This window comes from Felis catus, chromosome B3 (assembly GCF_018350175.1).
Source record: "Felis catus isolate Fca126 chromosome B3, F.catus_Fca126_mat1.0, whole genome shotgun sequence".
NCBI lineage: Eukaryota > Metazoa > Chordata > Mammalia > Carnivora > Felidae > Felis > Felis catus.
The window spans coordinates 105,105,630-105,119,392 of NC_058373.1; the positions used below are offsets into that span (position 1 = coordinate 105,105,630).

General features: G+C 34.6%; 1 protein-coding gene across 3 annotated transcripts in view; it reads left to right on the plus strand.

Moving 5' to 3' along the window:
- The window catches only part of ARID4A (AT-rich interaction domain 4A), a 64,893-nt gene that overhangs the window by 4,169 nt on the left and 46,961 nt on the right, over positions 1-13,763 (plus strand). For all 3 annotated transcript variants that reach the window (XM_023255724.2, XM_019833062.3, XM_023255725.2), the window contains exons 4-8: positions 1,128-1,193; positions 2,188-2,278; positions 10,380-10,459; positions 10,549-10,643; positions 12,226-12,358. In XM_023255724.2, coding sequence (XP_023111492.2) covers positions 1,128-1,193; positions 2,188-2,278; positions 10,380-10,459; positions 10,549-10,643; positions 12,226-12,358 — 465 coding nt within the window. The remainder of the gene's footprint in view (positions 1-1,127; positions 1,194-2,187; positions 2,279-10,379; positions 10,460-10,548; positions 10,644-12,225; positions 12,359-13,763) is intronic.

A 13,763-nucleotide genomic window follows, 5' to 3' on the forward strand; every position in this document is an offset into this window, starting at 1 on the left:
GACTTGTTCTATCCCCAACACCTAGACTAGTGCTTGATACATAGTAGACACTCAAAATAGTTGAATGGGTAAATGAACTGGAGCAGGTATTTTCAAAGTGTGGCCCTGGACTAGCAGCATCTGCTTCATCTGGGAACTTGTTTGAAATGCAGATTCTCAGGCCCTGACCCCAGACCTACTGAGTCAGAAAGTCTGGCAGTAGGGTCCAGTGATTGTGTTTTAATAAGCCCTTCAAGTGTTTCTGCTGCATGTTGACGTTTGAGAACCAGTGAATTAGAAGAGTATGATTTGTGTGGTAGAGAAATAGATTTATCTGTGATTATTATGAGATTTGTGTTTCAATTTTGATCTGGTGGAATTTTTCTTCAAGTATTCAGATATCATTTGACATTTCTTTGTTTCATTTGGCATTTTTACTATGTCAGCTATATGGGATTTGACTACTAAATATTTACTTGGACTTGAGAACTTAAACTTTCTGTTAGTATTGTGGCTCTAGATATACTTACTTAAAGTCAATACAGTGATTGGGGAGCTCTTATCATACATACATTATATAGAATTTCAATTTTCATATTTGGGTACTTGATCTATTTGAACGATTGCCCTGTATATATTTGGGAGAATCTGTAGTAAAAAAGAATACTTAATTTGTATGTGAAATACATATCATGATTATTATTTCAGTTTATAAAGGACCAACAGGGTTCTGGTTTTAATTTGTTTACCTTGTATGTGGGCAATAATGTTTGATACTGTTTTTTAATACTTTGTGACAGAACTTTTTATAACTTGTTGATAAAGAACAATGAAGGCAGTTTTAAACTTTTATAGCAATCACTTCAAATTATAAATCTTGTATAGTTCATTAATTCAGCAAACATTTATGAAGTGCCTGTAATACGCATTGACATTTGCTAACTGCTGGGGTTATAGTGACGAAGGAGGATTGTAGCCCTCAAGGAGCTCACAATTAGTGAGAGAGACAATAAACGTAAATATTAGACAATGTAATAAGTATTAAAACAGAAGTAACCACAGGATGGTAAGAAGGCATAGATTAAAGACATCATAAACATGTTGTTTTAAAAGTTAACATGCAAATTATTGTACAAAATGTCTTCCAGGTACTCCTGAAACAGGATAATACTACACAATTGGTGCAGGACGATCAAGTAAAGGGTCCTTTAAGAGTATGTATATTCTGCAGTTTAAAATCTGAAACCATGAATCACAAATACCTACAGTAAATTATTAAATTTTCTATTTGTAGACCGTTTTAAAATTTATAAGTATGTTAATCAGAAAACAAAAATACAAATGAAATGTTGTAGAGTTAGTATGTTATGATGTTACATTGGCTATATCCTTTAGAAAGGTAAATCATCTTACAGACAGTAATTTTAGTGTATATATAAACATGAGTTTTCAGCCACGTTTTGTTTTTAATTCTTAGATTGAATACCTCTTTTTTTTTTTACATTGTCGTCAGAGATATTTAGCCTGCTAAATAATATACTAGCATTATAACTTTGAATCTTCTGTTGTTCTAAGTTACCAAGTATGTTGACTTCATAATTTAGCTTAGTGAGTACCTATATTGTGTTTTCCATCCATGTTCTGGCCAAACATTTCTAAGTTTATGTAATAAATCTTTGTTATGTCAGAGTACCACTTCGGTTAATATCTGATAGACAAAGGTCTGGAAGCTGAAAGAAGGTCAACTGGTCCATCCCTCTCTCCTCAGGTGAACCTTTATCTAAAAGGTCCCTTAAATATGAATGGTGAATCCAGTGTTCAATATTTCTGTGAAAGAAAATTGAAGCTACTTTTGCTATCTTATGGTTTTCTGATTCTTATATTACACAATTCCCTTGAAGGCAATGTGATATAGTACAAAAGCTCTGAAGTAATACTTAAGAGACTGTGTTCTCATCCTCTCATCCGAGCCACACTATTCAATGTGTAAAATAAGGATGATAATAACAACTATCTTACTAATGCCAAAGCATTTTGGGGTTCAGATTGCACGATAAATACATGAGTGCTATAAATGATAAAGATCTAAGTCAATGTATATAAGGTAGAATTATCATAAATGTATTTATTTTAACCCAGGTCATATAGTTCATGGGAGTGATTTGGTCTGTTTAAATTTGATAATGAAATTTCAATTTTGTGTTTTAGGTTGGAGCTATTGTTGAAACAAGGACATCTGATGGATCCTTTCAGGAAGCTATTATCAGCAAGTTGACAGATGCTAGTTGGTATACTGTGGGTAAGTAGTTCATTTAATACATAGGATTTAATTTGGAGTTGCATATATTTTTATTTTGTAAATACACTGAATCATTATGTTGGCAGAAATAGGTATTATTTACTGTCAATTTACTTGATATAGTTGGCTGAAATTTTAATGATGGCTGCTGGTAACAAAAATAATATCTCTTTGGTCACTTGTGGCTATTTGATCCAAGAAGGTACCTGGGGTGCCAGGGTGGCTCGGTTGGTTAAGAGTCCGACTCTTGACTTTGGCTCAGGTCATGATCTCATAGTTTGTTGAATTCGAGCCCCATGTTAGGTTCTGCTCTGAAAGCACAGAGCGTGCTTGGGATTCTCCCTCTCCCTCTCTCTCTCTCTCTCTCTCGCTTTCAAAACAAACTTAAAACAACAACAACAAAAAGAATGTACTTCTTTTTTAGGTTACCTAGATATTTCTTTTCAAGAAAGTTAAGTTATATGCTTATTTTTCTTCCATTAGAAAGTCAGTACAAGTTAGTATTGTAAGTAATCAGACATTTTTACTTTTCCTGTAATTACAATTAAGGTTGCACAGCTGCAATCTTTTAATGTATTGTTGCTTGTTTTACATAAGGATAATACAGATGTTACCACAAAATTTAAAGACTAAAAAAATTCTGGCTAGAGTAGATTCAAGTCTAGATGATCATAGCTTAATTTTTGATTTTTCATTTAGTCAAGTCTCAACACCTTTCAGAAAAGATGTAGGTGCTACTATGGGGTGCCTGAGTGGCTCAGTCAATTAAGTGTCCACCTTCGACTCAGGTTATGATCTTGTGGTTCTTGGGTTCAAGCCCCGCATCGGCCTGTCTGTCAGCACAAAGCCTGTTTCAGATCCTCTGTGCCCCTCTCTCTCTGCCCCTCACCTGCTCACACACACACTTTCTCTCTCTCAAAAATAAATAAACATTAAAAAAAAAAAAAAAAAAGAGGGGTGCCTGGATGGCTCAGTCGGTTAAGCATCCGACTTCTGCTCAGGTCATGATCTCACGGTTTGTGGATTCGGCCCTGCATTGGGCTCTGTGCTGACGACAGCTCAGAGCCTAGAGCCTGCTTCGGATTCTGTGTCTCCTTCTCTCTGCCCCTCCCCCACTTTGCTCTTTCTCTCAAAAATAAATATAAAAAATTTTTTAAATGTTGACTATAAAAAAAGGAAAGATACTTGTGCTGCTAATGAGAATGCATACTTAACATTCCATGCATAAGCTTACACTTGCTTTAAAAAACTTTAGGGAGTAGCAACAAGTGTCTTAATGCATGTAAACTAAAACTTAAATGTACTACTTATATAGTTGCTGTTATTATGTTGATAAGAATAATAGTGATTAAGATTTCCTAATCTCCTCTCAGTACGTTCAAACTACACAATCCTGTGGATAACATCCATCCTTTATTTTATACTGAACATCTATAGCATTGTTTGGTTTTTACATTTATATCTTGGTATAAGTGGTGTAATTATGGTGTTGTGGTTTCCTTAAAGAAGGAAAGGAAATGATCCTGTAGGTTTACTTTTAGTTTACTTGATTTGTGGCTTTGGGTAAAAATCATTCATCTTCAGGTGATGCTCAAAGCTGTGAAGAATGTGCTTTGTTTAAAAATTGTACTTCTTGTGTCTTACTCTGTGGCTTCTATTAGTAGTAGCAGTTTGTTGTACGTAACTACTATTTTCTAACCATTTTTATTCTTCTTGGGCCTCTTAGAAAGCAGTGTCAGTTCACAATGGTGCTGTTACTATGAACTACGTATTTTTAGGAAGCTTGGTTGTGGCTGTTGATAGTTGTTAGAGATTTAAAAACTAAGTTTAATGTTAACTTTTAGAGATTAAGTAAATACAATTTTATTATATTAAAGCAGTGATAACAATTACAGGCATTGAGAGGCACCTGGGTGACTCAGTTGGTCAAGCCTCCGACTCTTGGTTTTGGCTCGGGTCATGATCTCCCAGTTCGTGAATTCGAGCCCTCGTCCAGCTGTGCACTGACAGCGTGAAGCCTGCTTGGGATCCTCCTTCTCCCTCTGTCCCTGCCCTGCTCATGCTCTCTTTCTCTCTCTCAAAAGTAAAAAAAAATTACAGGCACTGATATGTGCAGAGTTATGCAAGATTATGTGATGTGTATTCAAATACTAATATTGCATCCTATTTGATATTTAATATCAAGGCTGCATTCACAGTACTTGTGAAGTTTTACTGATATAATGCTTGTGATTCTGCAGAAGCGATACTTCTCATGTTTTCACATTTGGGACTTCTGCACTCCAGAATAGCAGATCTTTATCCTTTACATGAATGGCATTTTAGCATTTCTAAAAGCTAGTTGCTACTGAGCATTCTCTGTGGTGATTTTCTGTGATGAGTAATTACAGAAGAAACTGTATAATTCTTTTTCTGAAAGAGCTTAGCATCTTAATTGCATGTAATTCGTGTATCAAGCATTAGTGTACATAAGAATCACTTGGTGTTTGTTTAAAAAATGAGGATTTGAGGACTCCAAATCTCTTCAATTTAGTAGGTCTGGAGATGGCAATCCAAGAATCTTTCTTTTTATAATTACATTGGGTGAATTTAATGCAGGTATTACACATTAGTAAAGTAGTCCATACTTAGAAAAAATGGAGACTTATTCAGGAGAAAAATTCAAAATCTTTTAAGTTTTTTGCATCTTTGTAATGATGGTAAGTGACCTAAAAAATCTAATATGTTAACAGGCACTGTTTACTTAAGTATGTTCAATATAGCAGTCTCTGCTATAAAGAATATTTAGATATTGAAGCATGTAGCCCACATAAAGAATGATTAGAGTATAATGAGCCTAAAAGATGGCAAAATAAAATGTGTCCTCTCTCACAGGTCATCTTCTATATTTTTCAATTAATTGAGTGACTACTACCTGTTGGGTTTAATTCCTCTTTTCTGAAATTCTTGGTTTCTAATTCCTAGTGAAGTGTTACATAGGTAGAATCAGAAAGTTATACCAAGTATTAATGATCTCCATATCACTTTTTTATTTTAAGAGATCTCAAAATTTGAGTATTAAAAACAAAAGAAAAGAGGATACCACACTACTGGTTTAGATCAAATAAGAGTTATGATCATTGGTGATCAAAAGCTACCTAATGAGTCTGATATTAACTTACATAATATAGGTACTTTTCCTACGATACCTGAATAACCAATTATGAAAGAGACTATAGATCTAATATGAGCTAATTTTTAAAAATCTAATATTACCTTCCTCTTTAATGTTGAATAATAAGTGGCCTGAGTTTATGGATTTTTTGTTTGTTTTTTGAGCCTTGGAAATATTTCCTCTTCATAACATAAAACAGTGCTTCCCTAGCATAGTTTATTCAATTGGCAGTTCTTATTTTTGCATTAAAGATAAGGAATCTGTAATGTAAAGAAGTGTATGGTTACCTTTCTAGTGGTTCAAAGGTATTAATTAGGATTGGAATTTGTATCTCCACTTGAATGTTGCCATTAACTCCTGGTAAATACAGCTGTCCATAAAACATTCTAAAACTGCTCTTCTTTTGCTTTTTTTGGAATATAAAAATAACACATTGTACTTGAAAAATAAGGAAAATGTAAAGGACAGAATTGTTAATTTTAGTAATTTACATATAAAATGTATATTCATATGTACAATATATAAAATTTTACACTAAAATTTATTTGATTATATATCTTTGTGACAAATGCTTTTTTTTTTTTCTTAATTTTTTTTAACGTTTATTTATTTTTGGGACAGAGAGAGACAGAGCATGAACGGGGGAGGGGCAGAGAGAGAGGGAGACACAGAATCGGAAACAGGCTCCAGGCTCTGAGCCATCAGCCCAGAGCCCGACGCGGGGCTCGAACCCACGGACCGCGAGATCGTGACCTGAGCTGAAGTCAGACGCTCAACCGACTGAGCCACCCAGGCGCCCCTGACAAATGCTTTTTAAGACTCAAGATTTTTTCATGCTTTCTGGTTACTGTTTTGTACATCAATTGTATCAGATCTCACGGAAGTTATGGTTCATGGAGTAGAGGAGGTTTAGCTTAAACTGGTGAATGGACTGACTTTTGTAGAATGTGCTGTAGGCTTACTAAGGCTTTTTTTTTTTTTTTTTTTTTTTTTTAATGTTTATTTATTTTGAGAGAGAGCACACGTAAGCAGGGCAGAGAGACAGGGAGAGTCAGAATCCCACGCAGGCTCCGTGCTGTCAGTGCAGAGCTCAACTGGGGACGTGAACTCACCAACTGTGAGATCATGACCTGAGCCGAAATCTAGAGTCAGATGCTTAACCAACTGAGCTACCCAGGTGCCCCAAGGCTTTTTAATTTAGTTAGAACCTCTTATGACAAGTGTTTTTATAATCAGAGTCAACCACAAATGTTTTCAAAACCAGGACTAGAAGATCATTTAGAAAGTACTAAGCAACAAAGAAATCTATGCCTTCCTGTGATGTGCTTTAACCTGTTGTTTAAATGGCCTTCCAAAAGACTTAGCATTCCCATGATATTTTGTCAATATCATTATACATTTGTTAAGTTTCTTGATTTCTGAAGTTCTGGACCTTGGCTGCAGAGGGATTTCTGTATCACAAATGAGTTTATGTAACAAAACTATTGGTTTTACCTAGAGTATGTAATTGTAAAGTTTTTATCCACTATGTGAAATATTTTAATTAATATATAAATGTATACATAAATATTTTATTAATTTTAACTGGTATACACAGATACAACAATAATATTTTCTTTTTGCAAAGTCAGAATTCTTGACTTCTCTCCTGTGTTCATTTTATGCCTCTGCCCCACACCTATTTATTATGCATTTTGATTCCCCCTTAACAAAACTGTAGCTCATTGATTAGCCTTCTGATTCTCAATTTCTTTATAAAAGAGGATAGGGATTCCTACCTGGCAGAGGCTGCTGTGAGAATTAGGACATGGTAGAAGCTTAATAGGTGATAGCCAATTACATCTTTGGAGAGATAAAGTTAATTTACTATTGTTCTCTTACTATCCTCCAGCATCTAACAGTGCTATTTTCATGGGTAGATCTTTTTGTATTTAGTAGTTAGATAGATCCTTGTTGCTTTTGTTTCTTTTAATTCTCAAGTGTAGAGTTAGGCTTCATATATTTGTTTGCATTAGCATTGTTTTGTCTAGTCTGATCAATTATTGAGAGAGACTTAGCTTTGTCATTTTCAAATTAAGTTTTTGTATCTGTACTTAACATAATAACAGAGATACTGCTTTTGTATGTTTTGCACTCAGTAGTCTATTTATTTAACTACCATTTTTGTCAAGTAGAAAACATTTCATAGAATTACTAAATCCTCATAGTCAGACTTTTTCCTCTTGGCATACTGTAATAGACATCTTGAACTTAAAAAAAAGCTAAATATACTATATACACCAGTTTATATATACCAATTAATTATTTCACTCTTATTAAAATGCCAGAGTCACTCTTCAGTGCCTGAAGAGTGTTTGGTGTTCTTTTAGATGATATTCTAACATGGAAGTTATAGAGGAAACTTGTTCTAGATGGAACTTCTTCATGATTTTTATAATTGGGGATGTCTTGATTAATAGGTTCACTGTGTTGTTGGGGTTTCTATTTGTCTTTCAGAAAATCTTGAGAAGTTATGTAGCTTTTCAGACTTGTATAAAGTACTCAAATACATACCTTTGTATAGTCCGTGAATTAAAAAAGAAAAAAAGTAAATTGTTTCTCTTTGTTCACTCAGAGTTGGAAGCATTCTTATATAAAATCATAAAATTGTTGTTGGTGCCACAGTTCTCTTTTGAGAAGTTTTTTTGGTTCTTACATCATTTCTATCCATGATAAAGTATGTTGAAGTTAAAAGTATTTTTTCCTTCAAAAATCTGATTATTTCAGAGATTATTTTAAGTTAGTTTATTTATTTATTTTGAGAGAGAGAGAGCACGTGCGAGAGCATGTGGGAGGGACAGAGAGAGGAAGAGAGAGAAAATCCCAACCAGGCTCCACACCGTCAGCGCATAGCCCGACATGGGGCTCTAACTCGCGAACTGTGAGATCAAGCCCTGCGCCAAAATCGAGAGTTGGACACTTAACTGAGCCAACCAGGCACCCCTTAAAGTGATTATTTTAAAAAAACAAGAATTAAAGATTTTAAATTGTTGAAATTTCTCATCAGAACATTCTTATTTGAGGCTGCCATTGATTAATGATGAAACACTGTGGAAAACATTTTGCATAAATTTGATATTATGGGTTGTTCTGATATTCTCATGTTCCTTCCTCACACCTCCACTTAAATGTGTGTGCACATGGGTGTGTATGTGTGTGTCCGTTGTTACCATCTTATATATTGTAGCCTTTAAGGAAAATTGGAACTTTTAAGCTTTTATTCTTTAATATACTTATGGATATTAATACAAACATGAAGGATTATTTTAAGTTTGGTATAATAATTTCATGATCTTGAAGTTTTAAAAGAACAGTGGTGTATTTATTAGATTTGATGACACCATATGAATCATAATTTTGTTACAAATGTTTAGAGCACTGTTAATCAAGTGTAGATTAGTAATGTAATTGTTGGAGGATATTGTGTTTTATCCTGTCGTTGTGTTTGCAGCGGTCATTAATTTCTGCGTTATTGACTGTACAACACGGCTCCTTTTGTGCAAACATGGTTCTCTGAATATGTGCTTCAGGAACTTTTCATTTTCTCTGCATTGTCTCCTGCATGTAAGAGAATTTAAACTAGATGTCTTTACTTTTGGAGAAAGAACTGACTGAGGTAGATAAATACTGAAGAAGTTGAGTGCTCTTACATAAGTTCTTAGCATGAAAAAAATAAGTTAATGATTAAATATTATTAAAGCAAAGTAATGTAGAGTTTCCCTTTATTAACATTAATTTATTCTGTTAGAATGAAAAAGCACCTAGAATTATGGAAGTTGGGATTACATCTTAAAATAACTATTTCTGTGTATATGCCTTCCTGTGTATATGTTATTTTCATACAATACACAAACATATATTGATATGTGTTTGCATTATAAGTATCTGAGGTAAGGATTCCACCTTTTTATATTTTATTTCTTCATAATGATGGGCAATCAGATGTCTTCTGAGAGCATTTTCTTTTTAATACACTTGGTAACTGTTAGATGTTAAAATAAGAGTATGTTTCTGGAAAATTAAGCCTATAAAATTTTTTTTTTTAAATTTTTTTTTCAACATTTTTATTTATTTTTGGGACAGAGAGAGACAGAGCATGAACGGGGGAGGGGCAGAGAGAGGGAGACACAGAATCGGAAACAGGCTCCAGGCTCCCAGCCATCAGCCCAGAGCCTGACGCGGGGCTCGAACTCACGGACCGCGAGATCGTGACCTGGCCGAAGTCGGACGCTTAACCGACTGTGCCACCCAGGCGCCCCTAAAATTTTTTTTTTTTAATGTAGTAAAAGTAAAAACTTCTGAGAAAGCTTCTGTGTAATTATAACTGACTTTTGAAATTTAAGAAAATTTCATCTTTCTGATGTTTCCCTGTTTCAACCTTTAATTCTAAATTTCTTAATCCTTCTCCAGCAAAAGAAAAATGTTGAATCTTATGACTTTAGAATTTGCTACCCAATAGACTTCTACTAAGGGAAGTTATCATGCAAATAAGTAGAGGTAGTACAATAATCCAAGAAGCATTCCTAGAAGTCAAACAGTTTCTGGAAGTTAGAGATACTTCATTGATAACTGTTCTGAACAAAACCCATAATACTTCTTTTTTTGTAAACCAGGTTTTTTTTTTTTTTTTTTTTTGCTCATTCTTCCAGGATTAAAGGTAGTTTAATCACTGGTGCTTTGATTAGGTTGCTAAGTGAATGGAGACACTTAGGCAGTTGGGAGCAGCCATGTAACCTGTGTTCAGTATCTACAGAATGAGAAATGTACTGTGTACATTTTAAAAGCTTTTAAAAAAAAAAATGGTTCTTACAAATATTAAGCCTTAACTAAATAGCAGCAATATCGTTCTCTGCAGTGACATGTTTACTTAGTGTGTATAAATTCTCTGATATCTCTTGCTTCTTGTAGTGTTTGATGATGGTGATGAGAGAACACTGAGACGCACTTCACTTTGCCTAAAAGGAGAGAGACATTTTGCCGAGAGTGAGGTAGGGTTACATGGATGGACTTTTTGAGTTGAATAACTTCTAACATCAAGGCAAGATGTGATTTAATTTGTCTGTTGTTTCTTATCTAGACACTTGACCAGCTTCCCTTAACAAATCCAGAGCATTTTGGAACTCCTGTAATTGCAAAGAAGACGAACAGAGGAAGGAGGTCATCTCTTCCTGTGTGAGTGTTTCATATACAGTAATATTACAGTTATTACAACATTAAACAAATGAGTCTTCTAAGATGGCTAAAATTGTTCAGGTAACTTTTCCATAGTATCTTGTATCATTATGTTAGACATTTTACCTTGAGCAGACCTTGTTCTTAATTATTCCCATTACTCTGAGAATTATCATAACTCCCTTTTCAAAAAGGAGTATTTTTGTCTTGAGTTACTTTGCCAAATTTAATTGATACGATGTGCTTTTCTATTTTAAGTGAGTATATGTATTTTTTAACCTTTTTATTTCAAAAACATTCCAAACTTAAAAATTGTGCAATAAACTTTCATATACTCATCATCTAGATTCAGTAATTGTTAAAGTTTTTGGCACATTTGCTTTATCATTCCCTCTGTGGATATGTAACTATTTTTTAACTTAATGATTATTTTTTATTATTATTATTTTTTAACGTTTATTTTTTGAGAGAGAGCATGCACACGCAAGTATGGGAGAGGCAGAGAGAGAGGCAGAGAGAGAATCCTAAGCAGGCTCCACACTGTCAGTGCAGAGTCTGACTCGGGGCTCGAACCCACGGACCATTAGATCATGACCTGAGCCAAATCCAAGAGTCCAACACTCAACTGACTGAGCCACCCAGGCGCCCTAATGATAATTTTAATTGGTTGAACCTTCTGAAAGTATATTATAAGCATCAGACCTACCTTTAAATACTTTAAGAATAAGGAAATTCTCTTATATAGCCAAAGTATGATTATCAAATTCAGATAATTCAACAGTAATAAAATGCTATTATCTAATAATGTGTAGTCCATATTTTAAATTTTGCCACTTGTCCCAATAATAGCCTTTATAGGCATCCACTGAATCCAGGGTCCAACCCAAGATCATGCATTACATTTTGTTTATATGGTTCTTTTTTTTTTTTTTTTTTTTTTTTTTTGGACAGAGAGGGTGCAAGAGAGTGAGGGGCAGAGAAAGAGAGAATACCACGAGTGGCAGAGGGAGAGAGAAGCAAGGGCTTACCCCAAGTAGGGCTCAGCTTACTTGATGCGGGACTTGAACTCAGGAACCATGAGATCTGACCTGAGCCGGAGTCAGATACAACAGTTTTGTAGACTGTTCCTCACCATGGGTTTGTTTGCTTGTTTAATTGTGTAGATAAGCTAATTTAAATAAACCTTCACATGTTTTTGGATGAGATCCTTTCATAACCTGTTAGGAAATAGAGTTACATCTGGCATATATAAAAGGTAGAAGGATAATCTTTTTAAAAAAATGTATTTGGCACAGTAAGTACTTCATGGTGACATAATTAGGCTTTTCTGTCCCAGCTGGTGGTTGGCATAAGAGCTAAGTCCAAATCCTCATTCATCTAGTGGCATGGACTCAGAGTCACCATGGACAGCTCAGGACTACTTTGGGACTAGGGAAGTATCCATCTCTTCAATTTCTGTAAGAGGCTACTTTTACTCTGGAGTAATCCAGATTAGAAATTGAATTGTACATGTTAAATTCACACCACTCTGTCTCAACAGTGGTTTATGTTAAGATCATGATAGCGTTATTCTGACTTTTAGTAATGAAGATGAAAAGGAAGAAGAAAGTAGTGAAGAGGAAGATGACGATAAGCGACGTCTCAATGACGAATTGTTAGGAAAAGTTGTAAGTGTGATATCAACATCTGAGAAGACTGATGGGTATCCTGCTTTGGTAAGTAAGATTTCTTTGCAGAATTAATCAACCATTTAAAATTTTGTTTAACATGGATCTTTAGAAAGCATTTAAAATATTTTGAAAGTGTTACCCAAATTTAATTTGGACTTTATTGCAACATTGAGTAATCCTACTTAGGTCTCACATACTTCACTGTTTTCCTTTGTTATTTCCTTTAATTTTCTATAATCAGTCATTTATTGGGATCTTTCAGTTCTTCCTTGAAAATGTGTGCAGTGGTCTCTTTTTATCCTATTCCTGTTACCATTTTACACTTGATTTATAGTAATTTCCTCCAAGTGATTCTTGGGTTTTTTGCTAAATTTAGACAAATTTTCCAGAAGCAACTTCTATAGAGTAGTTTTTAAACACTGATTTAATCATGGTAGTCCCATTCTCAAAAACCCCAAAAAACTTTCACAGACTGCCTAATGGATCAATTCTGGATTCTTTAGATGGATTTCTGAGGCTATCCTAGCTCTTAGTTTCCCATTTTCAGTGTAAGCTTCATACTCAGGTTCTCTCTTAACTGCTCCCTGTGTAAAACACTTCTCTTCCAAACCTTTACCCTTTTGCCTTAAATCAATTAGTATTTACTGAGGATGTGCAGGGAGTTCCACCTCTAAGTTGCTTAGAAGAGAGAAAACTATGAACCTTGTAACACATTGCTCTCGAGGACCTTGTTGTATACATCTAAGAGATTACATAGCAATTAAAGTTTATATAGTCATTTTTAAAACTTGGTGCAGACACTGGAGTAGGAAAGGGAGTATTGGGGAAAGGAAGGGTGGGTACACCTAGGTTTTGCAAATAGTAAGTCTTGGATGGGTTGGTAGGGAAATCTAATCTTTGCTTACTCAGGGGAAGGAATGAGAAGAAGGGATGGGCAAGAGAATTATTTCATGAGAGGAATCAATAATACTTGGTAATACCTGTCTCCATTTTCTCCTTTTTATACTCCTCTCCTTTTAAGTGTCTTAACGTTCAGCTCAAGGCCTACGTTTTCTTCAGTCTCCCTTAACTACTCTAACATAACTATTCCCCTTTTCTGAGTTTTGATATGACATATATCTCTAACAACAGTGCTGGCACAAAATGTGTCCCGAATTAGATTAGAATCCTTTAGTGAACCGAGGCCAATTTTTAATGTTTCTGTGTGCATGTAAGTACATTACTCAGTTGCTATATATAGTAAGTTTACCTAGAAAAAGTCTGAAAATCCTTTGAGTCTTTCAGTTGTACAGGCAAACAAGTAAATGGGTTTGGATTCAGAATATTCAGGTCATAATTTGCCAAGAGATTTTTTTTAAGAGATTTTTTTAATCCCTTCATTTACTCAACAGACTTATTTGCCAGGGAATGTAGAAAATAAAAGATGAGTAAGACACTAATCTCACATTTT